Source organism: Muntiacus reevesi, chromosome 1 (assembly GCF_963930625.1).
Source record: "Muntiacus reevesi chromosome 1, mMunRee1.1, whole genome shotgun sequence".
Classification (NCBI taxonomy): domain Eukaryota; kingdom Metazoa; phylum Chordata; class Mammalia; order Artiodactyla; family Cervidae; genus Muntiacus; species Muntiacus reevesi.
This window is the reverse complement of record NC_089249.1, coordinates 171,379,157-171,402,186: the sequence shown is the minus strand read 5'-3', so window position 1 is coordinate 171,402,186 and position 23,030 is coordinate 171,379,157. Positions and strand designations below refer to the sequence as shown.

The 23,030-nt window shown below is 52.4% G+C and overlaps 1 protein-coding gene across 1 annotated transcript in view; it reads right to left on the bottom strand.

The window, feature by feature from the left end:
- The window catches only part of INPP5D (inositol polyphosphate-5-phosphatase D), a 143,598-nt gene that overhangs the window by 1,751 nt on the left and 118,817 nt on the right, over positions 1 to 23,030 (bottom strand). The window contains exons 19-26 of the mRNA XM_065930551.1: positions 19,847 to 19,936; positions 17,506 to 17,619; positions 16,116 to 16,198; positions 12,952 to 13,039; positions 8,668 to 8,817; positions 6,298 to 6,394; positions 5,448 to 5,714; positions 759 to 1,362 (exon numbers count right to left, since the gene is read on the bottom strand). Coding sequence (XP_065786623.1) covers positions 759 to 1,362; positions 5,448 to 5,714; positions 6,298 to 6,394; positions 8,668 to 8,817; positions 12,952 to 13,039; positions 16,116 to 16,198; positions 17,506 to 17,619; positions 19,847 to 19,936 — 1,493 coding nt within the window. The remainder of the gene's footprint in view (positions 1 to 758; positions 1,363 to 5,447; positions 5,715 to 6,297; positions 6,395 to 8,667; positions 8,818 to 12,951; positions 13,040 to 16,115; positions 16,199 to 17,505; positions 17,620 to 19,846; positions 19,937 to 23,030) is intronic.

Here is a 23,030-nt window from a genome sequence, read left to right as displayed (position 1 = left end):
AAATAGAAATTATCTGGGCTCTTTTATATTTATGAAGCCTTATTCTTCTGTGGTGTTGGAGAAGACTCTTGAGAGTCCCTTGGACAGCAAGGAGATCCAACCAGTCCTTCCTAAAGGAAATCAGTCCTGAATATTCATTGGAAGGACTGCTGCTGAAGCTGAAACTCCCATACTTTGGCCACCTGATGCAAAGAACTAACTCATTGGAAAAGACCCTGATGCTGGGAAAGAGTGAAGGCAGGAGGAGGAGGGGATGACAGAGGATGACATGGTTGGATGGCATCACCAACTCGATGAACATGAATTTGAGCAAGTTCCAGGAGTTGGTGATGCACAGGGAAGCCTGGCGTGCTGCAGTTCATGGAGTCGCAGAGTCAGACAGGACTGAGCAACTGAACTGATTCTTATAGGCCTGACATAGAGGACTCAGTTTACCCACAGCCTCTCCTTTAACCCTTCAACTGTAGGAGCAGGGATTTTTGGGTCCAGGCTGGATTCAAATCCTGTCTTCACCTCCTTTCTCCTTTGCAGTTCCCAGGGCAGGGTTTCTTGGAACCCACTCCTGGGTCGGGTTGGTCTGTCGCATACATGGCCGTGGATGAGAGCCCACGCGCACCAGAGCACGTTCCTAGCCTGGTGGGTTGCAGCAGACGCGTGCACTCACAGGCACCCTCCGACCACGCAGGCACCGCCCGCGCAGGTGCACCGAGCATACTCCTGCGCGTGCGCACCCGCCTGCCCACGCGCCCGGAGCGCACCTGCATGGCGGTCCGACTGAGCGGCGCGTCCTCCGGCCGGTGCTTGGCGTGGTGGGGCAGCTCGGCGTTGTCACGGTAGTCGCGGCCCTTGGAGTGCTGCAGGTGCAGGACGGCCGGGCTCTTGACCGGGAGGGGCGGCCGCTGTCCCTGGGCGGGCAGGGGCTGCTGGCTGAGTTCCGACCTGGAAGGCTTGATGGGCCTCTTGACCGGCACCGGGACCTGCGGGCCGGCCGGGGCCTTGGGCTTCCCTTGGCTCTTGTCCCCGCCCGGTGGGCGGCCCTCGGAGGTGGAGCAGGTGAAGGAGCGGACCCGGGGCGTGGGGCTGAGGAAGGGGGCGGGCGGGGGCGCGGGCTTGCCGGTCCCCTTGCCGCCCTCGGCTTCCTGGGCTTTGGAGAGCAGGATGCTGGGTGACACGATTCCTGGGTCCGGGCAGGGCGGGGGCTCCTTCCTCAGCATCTTTGGGGACTCCTGCTCTTTCCTGGGAGCCGGCTTCGGGAATGCGCTCACAGACCCGTACAGGGGATTCTCAAACATCTCGGGCTTGGTCAGCTGCGGCTCCTCCGGAGGCAAAGGTTCCCCTACACTCTTTGCCACATCGCCAGGCCTGAAGCGTGAGAAAGAAGACGCACAGGGAAAAAACACAGATGGGGAGTGACTGCTGAATGCCTGCGGGGTTTCCTTTGGGGGTGATAAAGACCTTTCGAACTAGATCGAGGTGGTGGTTGCCTCAACACAGTGAAGGCACTCAATGCCACCTAGTTGTTCACTGGGAAAATGTTAGGCTTCATTTTATGTTATGCGAATTCCACTATGACTAAAGAGACGAGAGAAGGAAGTGTTACTCTTACGTTGATGGTCTCACAGGTAGCCTCAACTCTTTCCTTGGACATTTTCCATCATAGAAACTGTCCACACCAGAGCATCACTAAGCAAGGGGGACTAGCGAATTCTGCTCTGAGCCACAGAGGAACAGAAACCTGTGCTACTGGAGGGTCCCAACTTCAGAAGCTCCGTTTAACAGAAGCGTGGAAGCCCCACAAGTGTGAGACGCTGCCCCCGGCATAGGCGGTGGACATGAACCAGAAGAAATCGGTGCTCACGGGACCCATAGTCCCTATTAACCCAGCATTCTTTCCTCTGCATAAAGCCCTCTCCCTGGAGAGCTCCTGGTGAGCGTGGTTTCCTTTTTACCCTCGGTCAGAGTGAGAAGGAAACAATCGTGTTCATGCTGAAATTAGAAGCCACCTAGAGAGATGCGTCAGTAAAGAAGCCAGTAGCAAGGAAACAGGCCTGTCTGATTTAAGGCTAGAGAAGGAGGTCCACGCTGTCCCCAGGGTAGGTAAGAGCTTCCTTTGTTTGTGTTTCCTGATTTACTTCTGCTCTTGCTGGAGGTGGTTTCCTGCTGAGCGAACTAGGAGAACCAGGAATGGGGACACATTTTGCTTTCTGGCCAGTGGCGTGATCTCCCTGAGGCGTGTTCTGTGTTCTGCAAAAATGAGGAAGCTGCTGAGAAGAAAATGTGGGTCCCTGGGAGAATGCACTGAGCCGTTCAGGCCGTGACGCCTCGTGTTGATGGAGCATGTGCTGCACTGCTGCTCAGAAGTTGCTGAACCGCCACGGTGTAGGGACTCTGGGGAGGAGGCGTGGGCAGGGGACAGAGCTGAGATGTCATCCTCTCACTGGGGCCAATGAGACAAGAAGATGTGGGGTTTCGGGACACAGAGAATTGGGCTGTCGCTCATTACTCTTTGGAAAGACCTGGAAGCTGTTGCCTAAGCAGAAGGCTACCGCTCCCCTCCAGGCCATCCTTGGCACCCGCTCTGGATCCCCAAAGACCTCTGCTCTGAGTTAGCCTGGAGAGGAAGGGGCAAAAGGGTGAAAGCAGCACTGGGTGAAACTTCATCCGAAGTTTCCGATGAAGAGGCCAGAAGGAGAAAAGAAAGGTGCGTGGCCTGCTGCCTGAAGCTCGCTCTCAGTGATGAGATAGGAAGGATCCTGCTTGCAGAGAATTAGGGGCAGGGCCAGGAAGATGACCCTGGATGCAATCATTTTGCTGATTTCAAAGATGGGCAGGCAAGCAAACTTCCCTCAAGGAGGGGGCTTCTGTCACTGTCAGAGAGTGGGAGGCTTGGTGGGGGCGGGGAGACTGGGGAAGACCGCTTTCAAAAAGTCTTATTTCCTTGATGGGAAGTCACAAGGAACCAGCTACCATAGTAGCCACGGCTGTGGAATCAGCCAGCCCATCCCCAGGGTAAGAGTGGATTCCTGGGGCCAAATGACTTCACTCCCCAGATCCGGAGTCTGTTCTTTTCTAAAGGAGCAAAGCACCAAGCAGGGTCTGAGAAGAGCCCTCTTTCTCTCTCTTTTTCTTTTTTTTCTGTTTAAACTTTAGTTTGTATTGGGATATAGCCGATTAACAATGCTGTCATAGTTTCAGGTGGACAGGAAAGGGACTTAGCTGTACATATACACATATCCATTCTCCCTGAAACCCCTTTCCCAACCAGGCTGCCACATAACATTGAGCAGAGTTCCCTGTGCTATACAGTAGGTCCCTGTTGGTTATCCGTTTTGAATATAGCAGTGTGTTCGTGTCCATCCCAAACTCTAACTGTCCCTTCCCTCTGGCAACCATAAGTTCATTTTCTTAAGTCTGAGAGTCTCAAGGAGAGCCCCCTTTCTAACCACATGCCTTCGGTCCAGGGTGACCAGTCGTCCCAGTTTGCCCAGGATTTAAGGGTTTCCTGGGATGTGGGATTCTTGGTGCAGAAGAAGGGGAGAGTGTTGGGCAAATTGGGATAGCTGGTCACTCCGCTTGGGGGTTGTGCAGTGTCAGGAGGACTGGGACACCCCCTTTCCCATAACCTTCTCTCAAGTCAAGTGGGGGCTCAGGAGCAGCAGAGGACTGCAGGCATTCATGGGAGCCCCCAGCTTCTTGCCTCCAATCACCTCCTTGCTGAGAAGCAAGCTGAGCACCCACCCCACCCTATATCTATAGATGTCCCCTTTCTGAAGCTGTCACCTGTGAAACAGGAGGGAACTGCTGGCCACCGTGTTCCCAGCTGTGTGCTTGAACTTGTGCTGTGTTTAGGTTAGCACAGAGAGACATTTACTTTGGGAACTTAACGTTTCACTTGAACAATCCCCCTGTTCGCTGTGGTTGTTTCTAACTCTCTTTCCTGGGGTTGCCAAAGAGAGGACCTTTGCCAAAGAGGCACCTCAGGATCCGACATATGGTGTCTTTTGTTCTCATTTTTCCAGGAGAGGACCCTAGGTTGCTTCTCCTTCTGGGTTTCTTACAGAAAGACCAGAGTCCATGATGCTATCAACAAAGTCTGAAAACTAGAGGTACAGAGACAGACAGGACTGAGCCTGCTCTGTCTGGTGCCATCCTCCTTCCTTCTGTCCCTTCCATCCTTCCATTCATCTGTCCAGTTTTTTTTTTTTTTTTTTTTTTTTTTTAAGAGAACAAAACTTGAGAGAATTATAAACTGCTCTTCAAGCCAGAGGAAACTCCAGACAGGCCCGGTGAGAGTGTTGGGAGTGGCAGGAGATGAGGGAAAACATGTTCTATAGTACAATCTTCCCTGACTCTGAATTCACGACAGAAAATGCCAAGAGGGATGTGAGTCCTCAAAGAGGGGAAGACAGACCCAGAGTGGTCCCCCCGAAGTCATCATAAACGGTACCAGCCACCCCCAAAGGAAGCCAATGCTGACGATACTTTGCGCATCGTCAGTCATTGTTAATTAAGGTCTGCACTTTTAATTTCCGACACCCTGTGGTTACGGGACGCCTGGAGGGCTCTGGAGCCTGCGTTTGCAGGAGGCGCGCTCGTGGGTTTGGGCAGCAGCTGTGCAGGCTTCTCCCAGGCTCCCAGCCTCCCGGCACGTGCTACCTGGACCAATTCTAGATGCAGGCCAGCCTTCTCTAACCACTGGGTTTTTTTCCTGAAGTTTCACAGCCAAACCCCCTCCCTCTGTGGGCTGTCACCTCCCCTTGGGAATTCCCAGTCCAAGCTGCTGCTTGTTCGAATTGGTCTCAACAGGACAGAAGGGAGAGTTGCACTTGAGAGCAGGAACCACCGTGGTTGAGAGGAGACTGGGGGAACTGGGAACTGGGGAGGGACTCCTATGTGGAAATTCCCGTCTCTGCTCTGCAGGGCCCTCCCGGGAGTGGGAGGTTGATGGGCGTTTACTGCTTATAGAAACGTATTTTTCAATGAAGGTTGTTTTTACAGGGCCGTGTTTTTCCTTGGCAGTATGTTTAACGTTTTTTTTTTCCTCCATGTTTTTTAAAAAACCTTTCAAGGGACTTCCCCGGTTGTCCAGTGGCCAAGACTCCACACTCCCAGTATAGAGAGCCAAGGTTCGATCCCAGGTCAGGGAACTAGATTCCACTAAGAGTCTGCGTGCCACAACCAAAGATCCAGTATGCCGCAACTAAGACCTGGCACAGCCAAGTAAATGAATATTAAAAAAATGAACCTTTGCAATTTACACCAATAGGGTAGGAATTGGAGGTTCCACATGCATGTCTCAAGAACCTCCTGTGTTCTAGGCCCTGAGGGTGAGTCAGTGACCAAAGGGGGACACCCGTCCCCACCCCCAGGTGGCTTCTATTCGAGGCCCAGGCTTCCTGGCAGTGAAAAGCCAGGGAAGGTGAGGTCACGGTGAAGAGGACACTCACCTTGACTCCTGCGTCCTGAGGCAGGGGCCCCGGGATGCTGTTGATGATGTAAACTTCTTGGGTGACACGGGTGGTTGGGAGGGTGGCGTTGGGGGGCTGTCTCCCCTTCCAGGTCCCAGGGCAGAGTCCTTGAGCGGCTGGTCATAGCTCCAGGCGGTGGGCTGCTGGTCGGGGGACAGGGTCTGCTTCAAGTGCCCGAAGGCCCCCACCCCCATGTAGCTGGGGTTGATGATTTCTGTGATGCCGGAGCTACTGCATGGAGGGACCCTGCAAGGGGGAGGGGGACACACAGTCATACCTCACGCTCCTCCGGGCAGCACTGGAGGAGGACAGTGTCCTTTGGTGTCCGTCAGGGCTCCTCAGGCTCTCCCTGACCCCGGTGACTTTCCCCCTTGGAACAGGCTGGAGGGAGCCAGGACTGCTAATGTCCTTGGTCTTCAGGAAATACAACACCCGTCCTGTGTGATTATCTCTGTAGGGGCTTCTTCCTGGAGTGGGCGTCTTCCTAGTAGGCTGTGCCTTCCCAAGGCAGGGACTGTACCTAACGTGCCTTGGTTTCTCTAAAACCTGACACATGGAGGTACTCAGTGTTGGTTGAACTGAACTTTGCAATGCAGAAGTCTCCTTGGCCTTGCTGCATTCACACCAACCTCCCCTGAGCCTGGGCTTTGTGGTCAGAAGCCTCGGAGCTGGAAGCAGGACAGGCCTCCTGTGGCTGGCGCTTTCTTTCCCTCTGAGTCCTTACTTTCTCCCTCTTCCACTTCCCCACTCCCCCTCCTGGGTCTGGAAAGCCAGGCTAGGTTGCAGTGAAGCCCTGGCTCTTAGCCACCTTCCAGACCCCCCAGGATACCTGTTAGCAGGTTCCCACTGCTTCATGGGGTCATGGCTGGTAAGGCTTTTCAGGGACTTGGGTCCACTGGATTCATCCCGCTCTGTCTTCACAAAGTCTGCAAGAAAGGGGCCAGGAAAGAGCACGTGAGAGTGTGTGAGGGTGCAGTCCCCAGGGTTTGGGCCAGGATGGCTCAGAGGTTTCCACTGGCGTGCTGAGGCTGGAGAGTGAGTACTGGCTGCCTGAGGGCAGAGATTCTGAGACCTCGTGTGTGTTTGGTGGTTGATTGGTTATGCCTGCATGGCTCCAGGGCTGGGAGAGTGGGCACCTATGACCCAGAGTTGTCATTTCCTACGGCATCTTCAACTCGGTGGTGTCAGCAAGGGACAAAGCAGGCAGCTATTTCTTGGCAGATCCGAATAAAAGAAATACAGCAAGGTAGCGCTGCAAGAGCACTCAGTGCCCAAAGCCAACCTGTTCACGAGCTTAATGGGGAACTGGGACCCCATCTTCATAAATGACTCTGGTTGTGGCTGCAGGGGTACCAGGTCCCCCTCAGGTCTAGATCCTGCAAGAGAAACCAGCTCCCAAGGGCAGAGCCAGGAGGCACACTCATGGGAGGCAGCACCCTGGACGCCCCCAGCCTTCCACAACCAGGGGCTGCCAGACTGTCCACAGGCACAAGTCCTGCTGTCTTGCTGTTCATGTGAGCGGCAGGACCCCGTCATGTTTACAAACTCACGGATGCTTAGCAGGGGCTGAACCTGCACTTTCACCTTGGACCAGCCACTTGGCTTGGTGTGTGACCTTCAGCCAATCACTTAGTTTCCCTATCTACCAACCAAGGACAAGACCTGGCTCTCGGAGCTATTGTGACTAGAGAAATGAGGTGGCATTTAGTGGACGATCGTTTCATGCATCAAGTATAAAATGAAAGCCTGACTCCTTTTAGACACTATTATTTGAGCACTTTTGAGGAAGAATTAAAGCGAAGCGGAAAAGGAAAAAAAAATGATCTATTGTCTGAGAAGGAAGACAGACTTGATTAACATATTTTGAGAAGCTCTGTGCCTCTCAAATCATTTATTTCAAGCAGGGAGGTTTTAATGGGATGGATACTATTGAGAAGGACACGTGTTAATTTCCAGGTTTCAAAAAATGTGTGCAGGGTTCAGAGAAAATTACAAATTCACATCTTCCTTGTGTTTTCTGTGTTACTAGGTCTCTTGACCACATTTCAAGTCTCACAGTGAAGTTGTGACAGTTCTCATCTCAGAGATGCGATGTCTGAACCTGCCTAACGCAGCAGCCCCCTGCCTTTTTGGCACTAGGGACCGGTTTCATGGAAGATAGTTTTTCTATAGACTGGGGCAGGGGGTGGGGGGTGGTGGCTTCAAGATGAATCAGGTACACACTTACTGTGCACTTTATTTCTAATACTAATATCTCAGCTCCACCTCAGATCATCATGCATTAGGTCCCAGAGGTTGGGGACCCCTGGCCTAATGGGAATTAGCAGGGTCTTCTTTGGGGACCAGTAGGGAGTGACTCTCTGATGCTGGCATTTCACATGGGGCGAGCAAACACCTGTGATGAGCATTTGCTCCCACGCTTGTCTGCATTGGTGTCCTTTCTGAGCCACAAGAAATGCATCCTCCCGATGGCCAGGCAAAGTAAGCAAGTGGCAAATAGTGGGGAGAGAAGGATTGAGTTCAGGTTCAAAGAGGTTGCTAGGGGACTCTGCCAGAGAAGAGAAGGCCTTGGAGGGTGGCTGGGATTAGGATCAGGAAGGGCCAAAGAAATGTGCTCAGGATGAGAGTGGGGCTTCCAGGTGCATATGGTGCGTGAAGATGATACAGAAGGTGCAGAGGCCCAGGGTGGGTACCCGGAGGGCAGGCTGTAGACACATAGGAGGGCGTATGTGTATATATGAGTGTGCACCACGTGGCCACGAGGAAGAACAGGAACCACGTGGGAAATCCTAATCTCAACTGCAGCCGTGGTTTCAATCTCCCTTGCCCCTCAGCCAGGAAAGAGATTGTGATTAATCGGCAGGTCTGTGCGCAACCCCGGTCCTCCTGGTGGAGGTGTTCACAGGCGGTGCCAAGGCCCGGAAGGCTCACGTGAGAGCAGATGACCTGGGAAACCCACACACTTCACCTCCTTAGAGATGTGAGTTGACTGGGGTCGGGGAAGGGTGATCTGAGGCTGTGGACTGTTGCGGTTCTGCAGGCAAATTCTCGGATCTACAGAGGGTTTGACCAGATTGTCCCTGAGGCCCTCTCCAAGGCTGGATTTTCATCTTGAGGCCTCAGCAGACAGGATATTCCATGCCTGTTCCCCGCCCAGCGGCGCTGAGGAGGAAGCAGGGCAGGGGGCGTGTCCACTTACCGTAGAGTTTCTCCCTCATCTTGCCCTGGGAAGTCTGCAGCTTAATGTCCCCCCGGAAGTGACCGGTCATCTCTCCGTGGTGGGTGAGAGGCGTGTAGATGGGGAGCTGAGTTTCCGTGGCTTCTAACCGAAGAGCAATGCAGCCCTCGCCTGGGGAGGTGGGGGGGCACAGTAGTCAGGTCAAGACCCCCTCATTTCACCGGAGAAACACCACGCATTTGTCCTGGAGATTTAGCCTCCCTCCCAGAGCTGCACTGGCTAAGGCAAGGATTATGGGACTAACCTTTCATAACAACTCCTCAGCAATTTGGGGAAAACAGCTCAAACCTTCAATGAACTCCACACAGATTAGTGGATGCAGGAAATTAAATTATAGAAAATCCAGCAGAAAACTAGAATTAAATACTAATCTGATTGCTGGAGAGAAGGAGAACCTCCCAAGGTTTGAAGCAGTGTGAGAAATGACAAAACAAGACTGACAGATAAGAGGACATAAGAGTTTAAAACTTCTGCATAGAGAAATTTTTAAAAAATGGAAAGAGGACTAACTGAGGCCATTCGCTGCAGCCAGTTTCAGAGAGGGTATTTTATCTGAATGCCTCAAAAATCAAATCTCCAGCAGAGTAATGGGCAGACTATCTCACAGACATTTTCTACAAAAAGAGAAATGTAGCTGGTTAATTTTATTATGCTAAATGGAAACCAGTTCAGTCTTCTGAGTCATCAAAAATGCAAATTAAGGCAGCACTTAAGGGACTCTCGCAGACATGAAACTAGCAAAAGAAGAAGGAAGCAAAGAACACTCAGTGCCAGTAAGGATCTGGGAAGACCTGTACACTTGTACATGAGAAGGTCAACAAGGCAAGATGGAGCCTTCACAGCCATCAGTTTGATGATGAGGGCCAAGAATCACAATTACAAGTACACACTGCTTTAGCCAGGAAACATGGGAGCTTGTCCTAAAGAGATGATCCAAAAGAATAAATGTATCCGAAGGAGACTGAAAACTGTCCACTGTTGGTGGGAATGTGAATAGGTGCAGACACTGTGGAAAACAGTATGGCATCTCATTACTAAAAAAAAAAAAAAAAAAAAAACCAACTAGAAATAGAATTGCCTTATGATCCAGCAATCTGACTCCTGCTCATGTATCTGGAGAAAAGGAGAAAACTCTAATTCAAAAAGATACATTCACCTCTATGTTCATAGTAGCACTGTTTACAATAGCCAGGACATAGAAGCAACCTAAATGTCCATTAACAGATGAATGTGGTGTACACACACGATGGAATATTAGCCATAAGAAAAAGAAATAATGCCATTTGAGGCAACAGGAATGGACCTAGAGCTTCTCATACTGAGTGAAGTAAGTCAGACAGAGACAAATATCATACGATATCACTTATATATGGAATCTAAAGTATTGTTCAGCATATTTACAAAACAGACTCGCAGACATAGAAAACAAACCCATGATTACCAAAGTGCAAAGGGAGTGTGGGGGGATAAACTAGGAGTTTGGGATTAGCAGATAAAACCACGACATATAAAATAAACAGCAGAGTCCTACTGTATAACACAGGGGGATATATTCAATAGGCTATAATAAACCATAATGGAAAACAATATGTAATATATATCTGTATCAATTTGCTGCACACCAGAAACTAATACATTGTAAATCAACTGTAATTTAATAAAAAATAAAAATGTCCACAAAGAGCTCCATTTCAGCATTATTGATAATACTAACAAAAATAATTGGCAGAGCCTCAACAGTGGTAGTAAGGAATACTTTTAAAAGTGAGGATATAAAGATTGAAAGATGGCAAAAAAAAAAAAGACAGTAAATTCATGGAATATGAAATCATCATGAAGGCTGGATTGGAGGATCATGGAAAATGTGTCTTATCTAATACTAGGTGAGAAAAGCAGACTGTAACTGGTGTCTCTGTGGTAATTATTCATGTAGAAATCTATGTGCCTATGGATGAACACTGGAGTGTGAAAGCAAATAAATATGAGACTGCTGGATGATGATTTTTCCTAGTTATTAGTATGATGGGTCTTCCAGGTGGTGCTAGTGGTAAAGAATCCACCTACCAATGCAGGAGACAGACATGGGTTCAAACCCTGGGTGGGGAAGATCCCCTGGAGGGGGAAATGGCAGCCCACTCCAGTATCCTTGCCTGGAGAATCCCATGGACAGAGGAGCCTGGCGGGCTACAGCCCACGGGGTCGGAAAGAGTCGGACACGACTGAGCGTCTGAGCACATCAGTATGAAGTGCTAACTGTCAGCATGAACACCAAGAGAAGGAAACAAACGAGGCCCTCAGTGTCTGAAAGGAAGCTGGAGCCTCAGACCCACACGCGCGTTTCCTGCCAGCACACCTCCTGACACTCAGGCACCATGTGGATCCTTTTTCTTTGCTCCATCAGACTCCTCGGGCTCTGCCCGCCCCTGCCCTGGCTCAGGGACCCTCTTTTCCAGTGCTGTGGTGGGAGGGAGTGGAGGGCACGATTCTGTAACTGCTATCTGGGTTCAAGTCCAAGGTCACGCAGCAGTGACTGGGTGACCTTGGGCAAGTCACTTCATTTCCTTACCTCTGCAATGAGGGTGGTGATGGCACCTAGATCCCAGGGCTCTGGGCAGAGCGGGCGACAGACACACGTGGGCACCCTTCCTGCCTGCAGCCTTTTTCTGCTTCCCGGCTTCCACTGATCAGCATTAACCACCGTAGATTCTTTCCATTGGAATCAGACGCTCGCCCTGGACCTCACTGCCCATGCTGGTGGGCCTCAGGCCCTCCGCCTCCTCTCCCCACTCACTCCCTCACCGCACACATTTCTCCCAAGTCCAGAGATGATCCGCAGGCTCTCAGTCTGCAGGACGCGGGTCTCTACTTGGCCCGATCTCTCAGCCACGTTTGCTATCATGACCACCCGCTCCTCTCAAGCAGCTCTGATGGCGTCCGTGACCCCAGTCTTCCATTTTCCTCCCACTTCTCTGGCTGAGTCTCCTTCCCCTGCTCCTCCCCACAGCTGACCCCAGTTCAGGAAATGGAAACATTAGCTCAGCTACTCAAACCACGAGTGCAGGGCCATCCTCCACCCTCTTCCCCAGATTCCCATGGTCAAACAATGTCCCTTTGCAGTACCTCTCAATTTTAAACTCTTTTTTTTTTTTTTTTTACTGTCACCACTTTCATTCTGGCTCCCTCATCCATCACGTGGTCATGTGGTGGTGATGTTCAGTTGCTCAGTCATGTCCGACTCTTTGCGACCCCGTGGACTGCAGCTCACTAGGCTTCCCTGTCCTTCACCATCTCCCAGAGTTTGCCCAAACTCATGTCCATTGAGTCAGTGATGCCATCCAACCATCTCATCATCTGTCACCCCCTTCTCCTCCTGCCCTCAATCTTCCCCAGCATCAGGGTCTTTTCCAGTGAGTCGGCTCTTCGCATCTGGTGGCCAAAGTATAGGAGTTTCAGCTCAGCATCAGTCCTTCCAATGAATATTCAGGGTTGATTTCCTTTAGAATTGACATCCATCATGTTGATCACCGCAAACTCTTAAGTTTCTAACTTGCAAAGCTGACCATGTTATCATCTTGCTTGACTCTTCAGTGGCTTCCTCCCATCCCCAGGATGTGGTATGTACCCCTAACCTAGCTTGTATGGAGCTGCCAATCTGGCTCCTTGCCTCCAGCCTCTGTCTGACTACCTGTCCCCTCACTCCACGCTCTAGCTGCACTATTCATACCAAGTTCAAGGGCACAGCTAACACCTCGCTGGAGCCAGGGGCAGGCTGAAGATCCTAACAGAATATGGTGTCTCTCTAGGAGGACAGTTGTTGGGGCCTCAGGCCTTCTCAAACCAGTCTGGGCTGGGCATTGAGCAGTGCCAGGCGGACCTGGGCTCAGATGAGGGCTCAGCCAGTTACCACCCTGTGACTCACTTTACCTCTCTGAGTCTGTTTGCTCATCGACTAATGGAGAGGATAGTGTCTGCTTCACAAAGTCGTGTCAAGATCAGTCAAGTAGGATTTCAAGCGCCTGGCATGGAATCCGACACGAGATTCCATCTGCCCCTCCATGGATGGGAGGGGCTGTGCGTCCTTCTCAGGAGCCTGATGGGTCAGCAGGATGACTTCCTGGTAACCGTCCCTCTGGCAGGACCAGGATGGGCAGCAGGTGGGCTTTTTTTGTGAAGGAGATAGCTCCCCTCCCTGACATGGGTGGCCTCGATCGCAGGTACCTATAGCACCTCTCCCGGGACCCTTACCATAGGATTCGTCGCTGTCGGAGGACTTGATGCTGATCAGGATATGCTGGTCCAGCAGGTACTCGGGGTCAGAGATGATGGGCTTCAGCTGCAGAGAGAACGGCATGGGTTAGCATGGACAGGTGGGGGACAGGCTCGGGGGAGCCAGCCCAGAGAGAGGGGAATGGATGGGGAAAGGGACACAGATGTTCTTTTTAAATTGGAATATCTGCTTTTCCTGTCCAAGAGAGCAGGAAGGTACTGTATGTCCACCCTGCCCAGCATGATGGGGTTAACTTCCTTTCTGAGCCCCCAACCCCGTCACACTGCACCCGGGGCCTTGGGGGGAGAGCCTGACCCCAAACATGGCTTCACCCACACCACCTCCCTTCCCTTCCCACACCCGCACACCCCACAGTCAAGGCGGGGAGGACGGGGCCAGGCTGATACTCAGATGTCTGAACGTACCCCACTCCCAACAAGAGTGCAGCCCTCCCCTTGGACCCCCGTCCTGGGATGGAGGCTGCACTGAAAGGGGCACCGCAGGGCCTGCCCTCTGTCTGGGAAGGAGGAAAGCTGTGCCCACCCGCAGGAGAGCCTCCCGGGTGGGCCCGCAGGGTCCTGTGGGTTGTTGAAGGGCGACTCAGCAAGTGGCAGGCACAGAGCCCAAGTTCCAGCCCGTTCTGAGCCCCTGCTGGTGTGGCCGAGGGCACGGGGCAGGGCTGGGGGCACAGGGCAGGCTTTACGAGGCTGCCTGCTCCTGCATGCCGGCTACCGCTTATGACTTCCTCCCAGCTGAGGGCTGTTCCTCGTGTGGACCCCAACACAGAAGGCCTAATAAAACGCTCGCAGGCTGCCCCCTTCCCTCCCCTCCACAGACACCGAGGGACCCCTAGTGCGGGCCTCTGGGTCCATGCCAACTGACGGGATGGACTCTATTCAGAAAGCTCCAGAACAGGTGACTGGATATGGCGGTGTGAGCTCTGGGCCATTCTTGAGGCTCCAGTGCTGCCCCCAGAACTCGGTTCACCGACGTGCTCAAAGTCAGCCCCAGGGCCGGGGTGCTGCTGAGGCAGGAAGAGAAGCCCGCCCCCCTCCATCACCGGGCAGCAGGGGGAGCGGGAGGTGGAATCTGAACACAGAAGGTCTGCGAGGGACACGGCACCTCGTGGGGGGCGGGGAGGCTCGTCAGGTGCCTCGGTGGGGTGCAGAGGGTGAGATGAGGGGTGACAGAGGGGGGCCCTGAGATGCTGGGGGAGCAGAAGAGACCGAGAGCGAAGAAAGGGCTGGGAGCCAGGCCGAGGAGCTGACATCAGGGACCCCACCGGATGCAGGAAGTGGGCCAGGAGCAGATGGGCGCTCCAGAAAGACCCCTCAGCCAGGAGGGAGGGATGGAGCCCCCTGGGAGGTGGCAGTGGGGCGGGAGGACCGGTCAGAGGCAGGAGGGGCAGGGGCGGGGATGTGGGGACTGGGATGCTGGCATCGTTCCCGACTTCATGGAAGTAAGAAGTGCGCTGTCCGGGTGCTTCCCGGGGGCAGCGGGAGAGGGTGAGGCGGGGCGGGGTGGGGGCTGAGCTGGGATATCGCCTTGGAGCCCAGGGCCACTAGGACTTCGGTCCTGAACATAGCACCAGATGGGGACTTCTGTCAGCTCCGCCCCAGCCTCTTTCATGCAGCGTGCAAGTGTGCTGACTGTTTGCAACCCCATGGACTGTAGCCTGCCAGGCTCCTCTGTCCATGGGATTTGCCAGGCAAGAATACTGGAGTGGTTTGTCATTTCCTCCTCCAGGGGATCTTCCGGACCCAGGGATCAAAGCCGGGTCTCCTGCGTCCCCTGCATTGGCAGGTGGGTTCTTTACCACTAGGGCCAGCCGGGAAGCCCCAGCCTCTTGGAGGACCCCAATCTGAAGTATACCCAGACTAGAAGACTTCGGGACTCGGACATAGGTCTTTTCATGTGTGGTCCACAGGTCGGTTCCAATCAACAGTTAAGGCCAGTGCAGGGAGCCCAGGCCCCTGAGACCTGCTTGCCCACACTAGCCTGAGGCCGTCCTTTAAAACTCACTTGGGGCATCACATTCCAGGGAATCTTCCAGGGGGCTCTGAGACCCCTGCCCTGTGTGAAAAACCTGCTGGGCCCTGGACACTCCCTCCATGTCCCTCTCCCTTGTTAACTGATAAAGAAGCAGGGCCTATTCCACATGTCTCCAGAGTGAACACCAGACATGTCCATCATCAACGTAACATCACAAAAGCCGTGCTGGGTCCCAGTTTTCTGTAATAAAGACAAATGTGTTCCCACCAAGGTTGCCTGCAATTCTACCCTCTGCCTGCTGGGGGCCGAGGACAGGTCAGGTTCTCTGTGCATCCAGAGCCAACAGTTTTCTCTACTCCTTCATGTGATCCTCCGAGCCAGGGCTGAACAGAAGCACACTGCAGGGGAACTGGAGCCTTGGGTTGTGGGTCCTGGGTCTGTCACTGCAGCCAGGTGACCACGAACAAGCCTCTCTGGGACCTGCCTCCTTTCCTCTCTCTGTAAAATCACATGGTTAGACGGCACACCCTCTAGACCCCTTCCATGATCTATCAGGGGACTGAAATCCATCTAGGAATATTGGGGCCACCAGCTGCGGGTGAGAGCTGGGCCATAAAGGAGGCTGAGCACCGCAGAATTGATGCTTTTGAACTGTGGTGTTGGAGAAGACTCTTGAGAGTCCCTTGGACTGCAAGGAGATCCAACCAGTCCATCCTAAAGGAAATCAGTCCTGAATATTCATTGGAAGGACTGATGCTGAAGCTGAAGCTCCAGTACTTTGGCCACCTGATACCAAGAGATGACTCATTAGAAAAGACCCTGATGCTGGGAAAGATGGAAGGCGGGAGGAGAAAGGGATGACAAAGGATGAGATGGTTGGATGGCATCACCAACTCAATGGACATGGGTTTGAGGAAACTCTGGGAGATAGTGAAGGACAGGGAAGCCTGGCGTGTTGCAGTTCATGGGGTCGCAAAGAGTCAGACAGGACTGAACAACAACAAAAGATGCAGCCCACGTTTAACCACTGCTGGGAAGAGTGTCATAAACCACCATGAAAGAGAGGCAGCTGCTTCTGCCTGGTCGGAGCTCTGCCACTGGCCAGCACCTCTGGCTGATGAACACAACATCATCTCTGTTCTTGAGTTACCTTCGGGAGGGTCTCGCCAAACTTCACCACCAACTCCCCTTCGCTTCCTTCTTCGTTTTCTCCTTCCTGACTCTTGACAAAACCTGTCGGGGGGAGAAGAAGGCAGGTTTTCAGAACAACAGTACAAGAACCAGACAGAGAAGACTCCTGAGGTCGCTCCACCAGGACAGTGAGGACACCCACCCTCCTCTTTTATCTGTAGGGGCCACAGCACTGTTGAGGAGCCAAGCTCGCTGGAGATTCTGTTTTGGTTCAGCGGATGGTCATTTGCTGACACGGTCTAATTATTTTTAGGAGACTCAGAGATTCCCCTCCCTCTCAGCTCCTCTTTGCCACAAACCAGGCTAAGGAGGAATCATCACATCATAGGCGAGGAGATCGGCTCTGGCTCATCCCACGCCACTCAAGATAACAGCCTTTTGAAATGCTAATTTAAGCTTCCTAACATGCTGTTTCCATAGAAATGTATGCAAATGTCTCGATAGTTTATTAAAAACACCCGCACAAAAATCCTCGTCATTTTTGGAAGTGCTATGCCCTTTCTCGGTGAACTGGGACCCGGGGAGACTTCAGGGAGAAGGCGGATCTGTCACCAGGAGGGGAGACCAGGTGGAGTCTGCGGGCGAAGGGAGGTGGGACGGCACTGCAGCAGGTGACCCACCTCTTGTTCCCAGTTCCTGGAAGCAGCTGTCATCCCGTCACACAGGGCCTGCTATTGTGGGGTTGACTCCCCACTTCCCACTCCAGGCCATCTCCGCGGGGAGAGCTAGAGACCGCACAGGCCGCCTCACCATGGAGCGGCTTTAGACAATACGCCTAGAAATGTCACCCAGAAAGACTGTTGCCTAAACCCAGTTGTGTGTGAACCGCTCCTGCCTGATGGGAGGCTGTCCATCTCCAGCTTGCTTTCAGATGCTCAGACCAGCTGAGAAAGATGTCTGAGAGGCAGGAAAGAGGGGGGGACCCTGGGGAAGAACAGGTGATGACCAGCAGCTGCTGCCTCCCGGCTCTGGCCTCCACGAGCTCTGGACCTTTGCCCAGGACTCTGTGGTCACGCCAGAGCTCCGGCTTGGGGGATCCATGAGTGGGCCAAACTCTGCCCGGAGGGGCAGGCAGAGGATGCAGTTGCCCCGCTGCCCGCCTGGTGCATCTGTGCCCCAGGGACCACCCGACCCTGGAGCAGCAGCATCGCAGGTCACTGCGGGCCCCGCAGTACCCGGCTGTCCTTTGTACTGTCCACCCACAGCCCCACTCTCTGACCCTGTCCCCACCGAGGCCCACCGGGAAGGCCCTCCCAGAGACAGAAGGGAAGCGCCACCAAGGACCAGGCTTTGGTGAAGGGGCCCTGCCCGCATCCCCCCAGAAGGCAGTTAGTTGAGCAAGCACGTACTCTCCAAGCAGCTGGAGTGGAACTCCAGGTAGAATTTGGTCTGGGACTTGGTCTTCAGTGTGGCGTAGCACCCGAGAAACTCGATCTGCCCTTGGCTGTCGGTAGTCCCGGGGCCTGGAATGGGGGAGAGCAGAGGTTCAATTCCACAGTGTCCAGAGACGGGGCGCTTCGATCCAGCCCTCCTCCTCCCCTGCTACACCGAACTCCCTCCTCGCATCCAGGGTCTAAGCGGAGGGAGGGTGTCCCCTGAAATCCCTCCACCCACGCGGCTAACAGCCTCTCTGATGAGTCCAAGCTGGTGCAGGGCAGAGAGGGAAGAATTCTACACTCAGCTTTGCCACCGAAGCTGTGCGGGCCCTGGATGGCACCCTTAACGCCGCGGCCTCCCCAGGGGTTCCGGCAAAGAGGGCTGGTAGATGCCCCAATCGATCTTGTTTCTAAGTTCACATAGTGAGGCAGGCCAGCTCTTCCTTCCAGGCCCGGTTCCTCCTGTTCCTTACTAGGAGCTCCCTATGCTCACTGGTACCCAGGTAACTTGCAGGTGTGATCTTCCTTTAGATGATGCTTTTGTGAGTGTCCTGAGACTGACTGTGAACAGTGTCCTGTCCTTCTGTACAAACTCTGGGCCACCTGAGAGCAAGGACACACGCACCCCACCCCATCCTTGCCCTCCTTCCTGCTTTCCTTTCTTTCTCCCCTTGATTGAAGACAAACTGACAAATATAATTTAAAGTGAACAGCAGGCTGAGTTGATACACACAAACACGGAAATGATTTCCGAGATCAAGACAATAACATCCATCATCTCACATCATTAATTGTTCCTTCACGTGTTTTGGTAAAAACACTTAGGACCTACTCTCAGCAGATTTTAAGTGTACAATGCTGTATTATTATCTAGAGTCATCATGTGGAATATTAGAGCCCTGGAACTTCATTCATATAACTGGAAATCTGTAACCTTTGACTTACCTCTCCTCCCCCTCAACCTCACCAGCTCCTGGCAACCACCACTGTACTCTATATGAAATTGGCATTTTTTAATAGGGACCCCACATATAATTGACACCATACGTATATCTTCTACTTGTTTCTCTGTCTTATTTCACTTAGCTTTCCTCTCTTTTTTTTTAAACACCCAGCACCAAGGCCATGCTCCCCTTAGGTAGATGTTAATCCTGGTCATTGGCGTTTGTGAATATCTACTGTGTGCTCAGTTGCAGTGGACGGAGGACAAGGCTGACTCTGGGGATGGGATGAGGGTCCTCACTGAGGGTGTGATGCATGGGCTGCTTTATCAATGCTGCAGGAACTCAGAGAACAGAGAGAGCGGTGGGAGCCAGCAAGGGGTGGAAGATTCTGGAAATGCACAGTGGCCAGAGCTAGGAAGGAGACAGGATGGTGGGTCAAGGCTTGTGTAGAGAGCGAAGGTCACATAGCTGGGGCCATGGATGTCAGACCAACCGCCCACGGGCCAGAGTGTCTCAGGAAAACAGGGTTCCAGCCTTGTTGACATGAAGGACGAGGAGCAAACCAGGCTTTTCCGACCTGTGTTAGGTCTTGCACTCAGCCCTCCTAGATAAGCCCTTACTGTCTGCTGACTGTGGAAGTGGGGAGTGGGCAGAGGAGGTGACAACATAGTTTTCTGGTCACCCAGGCCCAGGGCTGGCCACGCTGCAGATGACATCCAGATCTCTGCTCGGACGAGGCTGGCCCGGCAACCATGGCTGAGCTGGATTATTTGCAAAATTACCTGCAGATCTGTAGAGTACTATTTACTCCAGTATTTCCTCAAACGCAATCATCTGCATCCTATCTTCACAATTTTTACTGCCTACCACGCACCTGTCCTAATATTGACTTAACATTTCCTTTAAATAGACTCACTTTAAAACCTTAAATAAATGTATTTACCTATAAGAGTGCATCACAAGACTAAATGGAAAACCAGTGTTGCTTGCCTTACATAGAAGCATCACATTTAAAGCATGCTAAAATAAATGCATTACTAATAAGTGTTCATCCATGTCCCACCCAGAATGGTCTTTGGTGACACCTATGCTGCACCTTGGGAATCACTAATTTTTCCCAATTTTAAAGACTGTATTAAAACTGAGGCTTTAAGAAGCTGGCACGCTTGCCAAAGAGAGAAAGAACACGCTCTGGACTGAAATCATGGTGCGGTTTGGACATGAAGGGACCTGACGTGCGGACCATGGGCTTGCCTGGAAGGATGAGCCTTTATCTAACGCAGACAAGTGATTGCTGCAACCAGAAGACAAGTGTCTAGCCCTCCTGTCTGCATGAAGAAGAGAGGGACAGACACTGCCCCATCACTTACCATTCTTGGAGACAAACTGGGAGGTGACTCCTGCCTCAAATGTGGCAAAAACAGGGCTGTGGTCACTGGTCATGATGTCACTGGTGCTGCCTGCAGGGGAGGGAAGGAATTTCTGAGCAGGGGAGGAGAGATACTTCTAGTCGAGCCAAGGATGGTGAATGCACGGCAGAAATCAACTGACGCTTATGGAACAAATTTCATGGTTTCATATGGTTGTTCCATTACCTTTCACAACCATGCTTGATAGTCTCCATGAAAGCCTGTGACCCTCTCCTCCGTGGCTAAATATGCCTGTAATAGTTTTTTTTCTTTTTTCCTAAAGACTCGTGAGTTTTTAAATATTTAGATCATTGTGTGTATGAACTGTGGGGTTTTTTTCTGGTTTAACCACTTTGCTGCCTTGATGAGGAGCTCACGGCACAGAGTGGGATGGGGATTTAGGGTTCCTGAACCCATCACTGTCCCCCAACCCACAATGCCTCTGGAGAGCATGGAGGTGATGGAAGAGTAGACACTGAGTATAGATGATTCTTTCAAGGAGCCTGGCGCTCAGATGAGAAGGGAAGCCAGCGGAGCTTGTTTAGAGGGGATAACAGAAAGAGCAGAGGGTCTAGAAGTCTAGAGTTCTAAGTGCTTGTGATAGTTAGGTGGAGACGTTTGGCTGAGTACTCAGGGCTGGAGATTTTATCTTCTGCTCTGGAGTCAGGATGTTAGGTGGTAGCAGAAGCCACAAGGATGCCTGGGCTTCAGAGGGAAGACGTGAAGGCTGAGAAAAGATGAGGGTGACAGGACAATGACGGGACACGCCCAACATTACTGGGCAAAAGGACACACAGCATAGGAGACTGAGAAGACAGTGAACAGAGATTTATCCTTCTCAGTAAGGCATGTACAAATCAGCCAAAAAAAAAGAGATAAACATACCACCCCTCCAAGAACTAAAGGGAATGGGCAGAAAATTCACAAAAGAAATATAATAGATGTCCAATAAACAAGAAAAAAAAAAGCTCACTTGCAAACAACCACCAGAAAGACAACTTTTGAGAACTCCCCTGGAGGTACAGTGGATAGGCATCTACCTGCCAATGCGGGGTACACGGGTTCGAGCCCTGGTCCGGGAAGATGCCACATGCCTCAGGCAACTAAAGGCCAAGGGCCACAACTACTGAAGCCTGTGCGTCCAGAGCCAGGGCTCCATGGCAAGAGAAGCCACTATGATGAGAAGCCCAAGGACCTCAACGACGACTAGCTTCTGCTCACAGCAACTAGAGAAAGCCTATGCATGGCAACCAAGACCCAGGACAGCCAAATATAAATTAAAAAAATAAATAAAGAGTGAAATCAATTTTTTTTTCCCAAAAAGACAACTTGAAACAATAAGGAGATGGATGGAGAAAGAGAAGCAAGGAGAAGCAAGACGGTGAGGAGGCTGGGACTAGGGGAGAAGGAGGGCATGCAACAAAAGGTGAGAAGCTTAGCTAGGCCAGGAGGGCACCCCGTTATACTGAGACAGAACGGGAGGGGGAGGCGGGACCCCATCTCAAACACGCTTGGCCATTGGCAGGAAGAAGTCAGGGAGGGTCTCGTGTTGTGTGAAGCAGGAGATGAGGGAAGGGGGGCAGTCAGGCCAAGTGTGGGGCCACTGATTTGCAGTGGAAACAGAAGAGCAGTTAAAGGGTGGGCAAGCAGGTTTTTGAAAATTGTTCTTTAAAATATTTTAGATGTGGGGGACTTTCCTGGTGATTCAGTGCCTAAGACTCTGAGCTCCCAATGCTAGGGGCCCAGGTTAGATCCCGGGTCAGGGAACTAGACCCCGCAGGCTGAGACTAAAAGTCTGGCATACAGCAAACCACTTCAGAGAGCCTGTGTGTTGCAACTGAGACCCAGCACAAATAAATAAATATTAAAGCATATTTTAGATGTGTATTGAGCATGATAGCATTAGCACTAGAATAACTGCTTGAAACCTGGGAGGTGGCCTTCCCTGTGACTATACGTGTCCTGTGGGTCCTGCCTCCCACAGCCAGTCTGGGCTTGGCCACGTGACTTCTTTGGGCCAAGAGCACATCAGTGAATGTGAAGCAACCAGAGACCGGGCAAGCGCTTCCACGACTGGGACTGGTTGCCAGGAATCCCCGGACCCAGGCAGCAGTAGCCTGAACCAGCCTGTGGGCTGGGAGTGGATTTTCAGATAGATGTTACGAGCCAGAGATAACTGATACATACTATTGATGTCACAACCGGAAGACCCAAGCTCAAAGTTTACCCCCACTTCCTGAGTCCGGACATTCACCCATTTTGTTTTCCCAATTTCCTGCCCACTTACTACTCACTAAACCCTCTTCAGCATGCCATGAAATATCATCAGCAAAATGCCCGACCTCTTCACCTTCCCCTTCATGTGCAAACCTGGCCCTTCCTGGAACACCCCGCAGCCTCCTGGGCGAGGCCTGGCTTTCCTCCCTTTCCGACATGGCCCAGACCCCGGGCGGGACAGGGGAGGCAGCTGTGTCCTCCCAGCTCCTCCACGCCGCTTCCAGACCAGTCTCCCTCCTTCTTTCTAAAGACCTCCACGATGGGCTTGCTTTGAATGCCAAGTTTAGGCTCAAAAAGCGGGAATGCCACAGGCCGCCACTTTTTCCTGACTCTCCGCAGAGGCTGGTCACAGAAGGCTGACTCGAAAGTTGGCAGGACTCACAGAGCTGCGGAATGAGGGACAGATATCGCGCAGAGAGAGGACCAGGGTGACGGCCGCTGGCAGCAGAGGTCACGGGCTTGGAGAGCACGGGTGTGGAGGGGCATGAGGAGGGGATGTGGAGCCTTTGTAGGTTTAGAAGCAGAACAGTCCCTTGGCTGTGGCTGTGGGTTGCCTTTCCACACACCTAAAGGTGAGTGAAGTCCCTTCTGGGGACAGAGCCCAGAGGCCAGGGGACCTCAGGGCACATGCCTTGAACTAGCCCAGGGTCGCTGCTCAGGTCCCTTCGGGGGAGCAGGAGACACGCACAAAAGAGAGGAATGGAAACCTAGTCAACTGTGTGGAACCTGAGCTGAATGTGGGGATTTGTTGGTCCCCACAGAGGGTGCTGACTCATTGGAAAAGACCCTGATGCTGGGAGAGATTGACGGCAGGAGGAGAAGGGGACGACAGAGGATGAGACGGTTGGATGGCATCACCGACTCAATG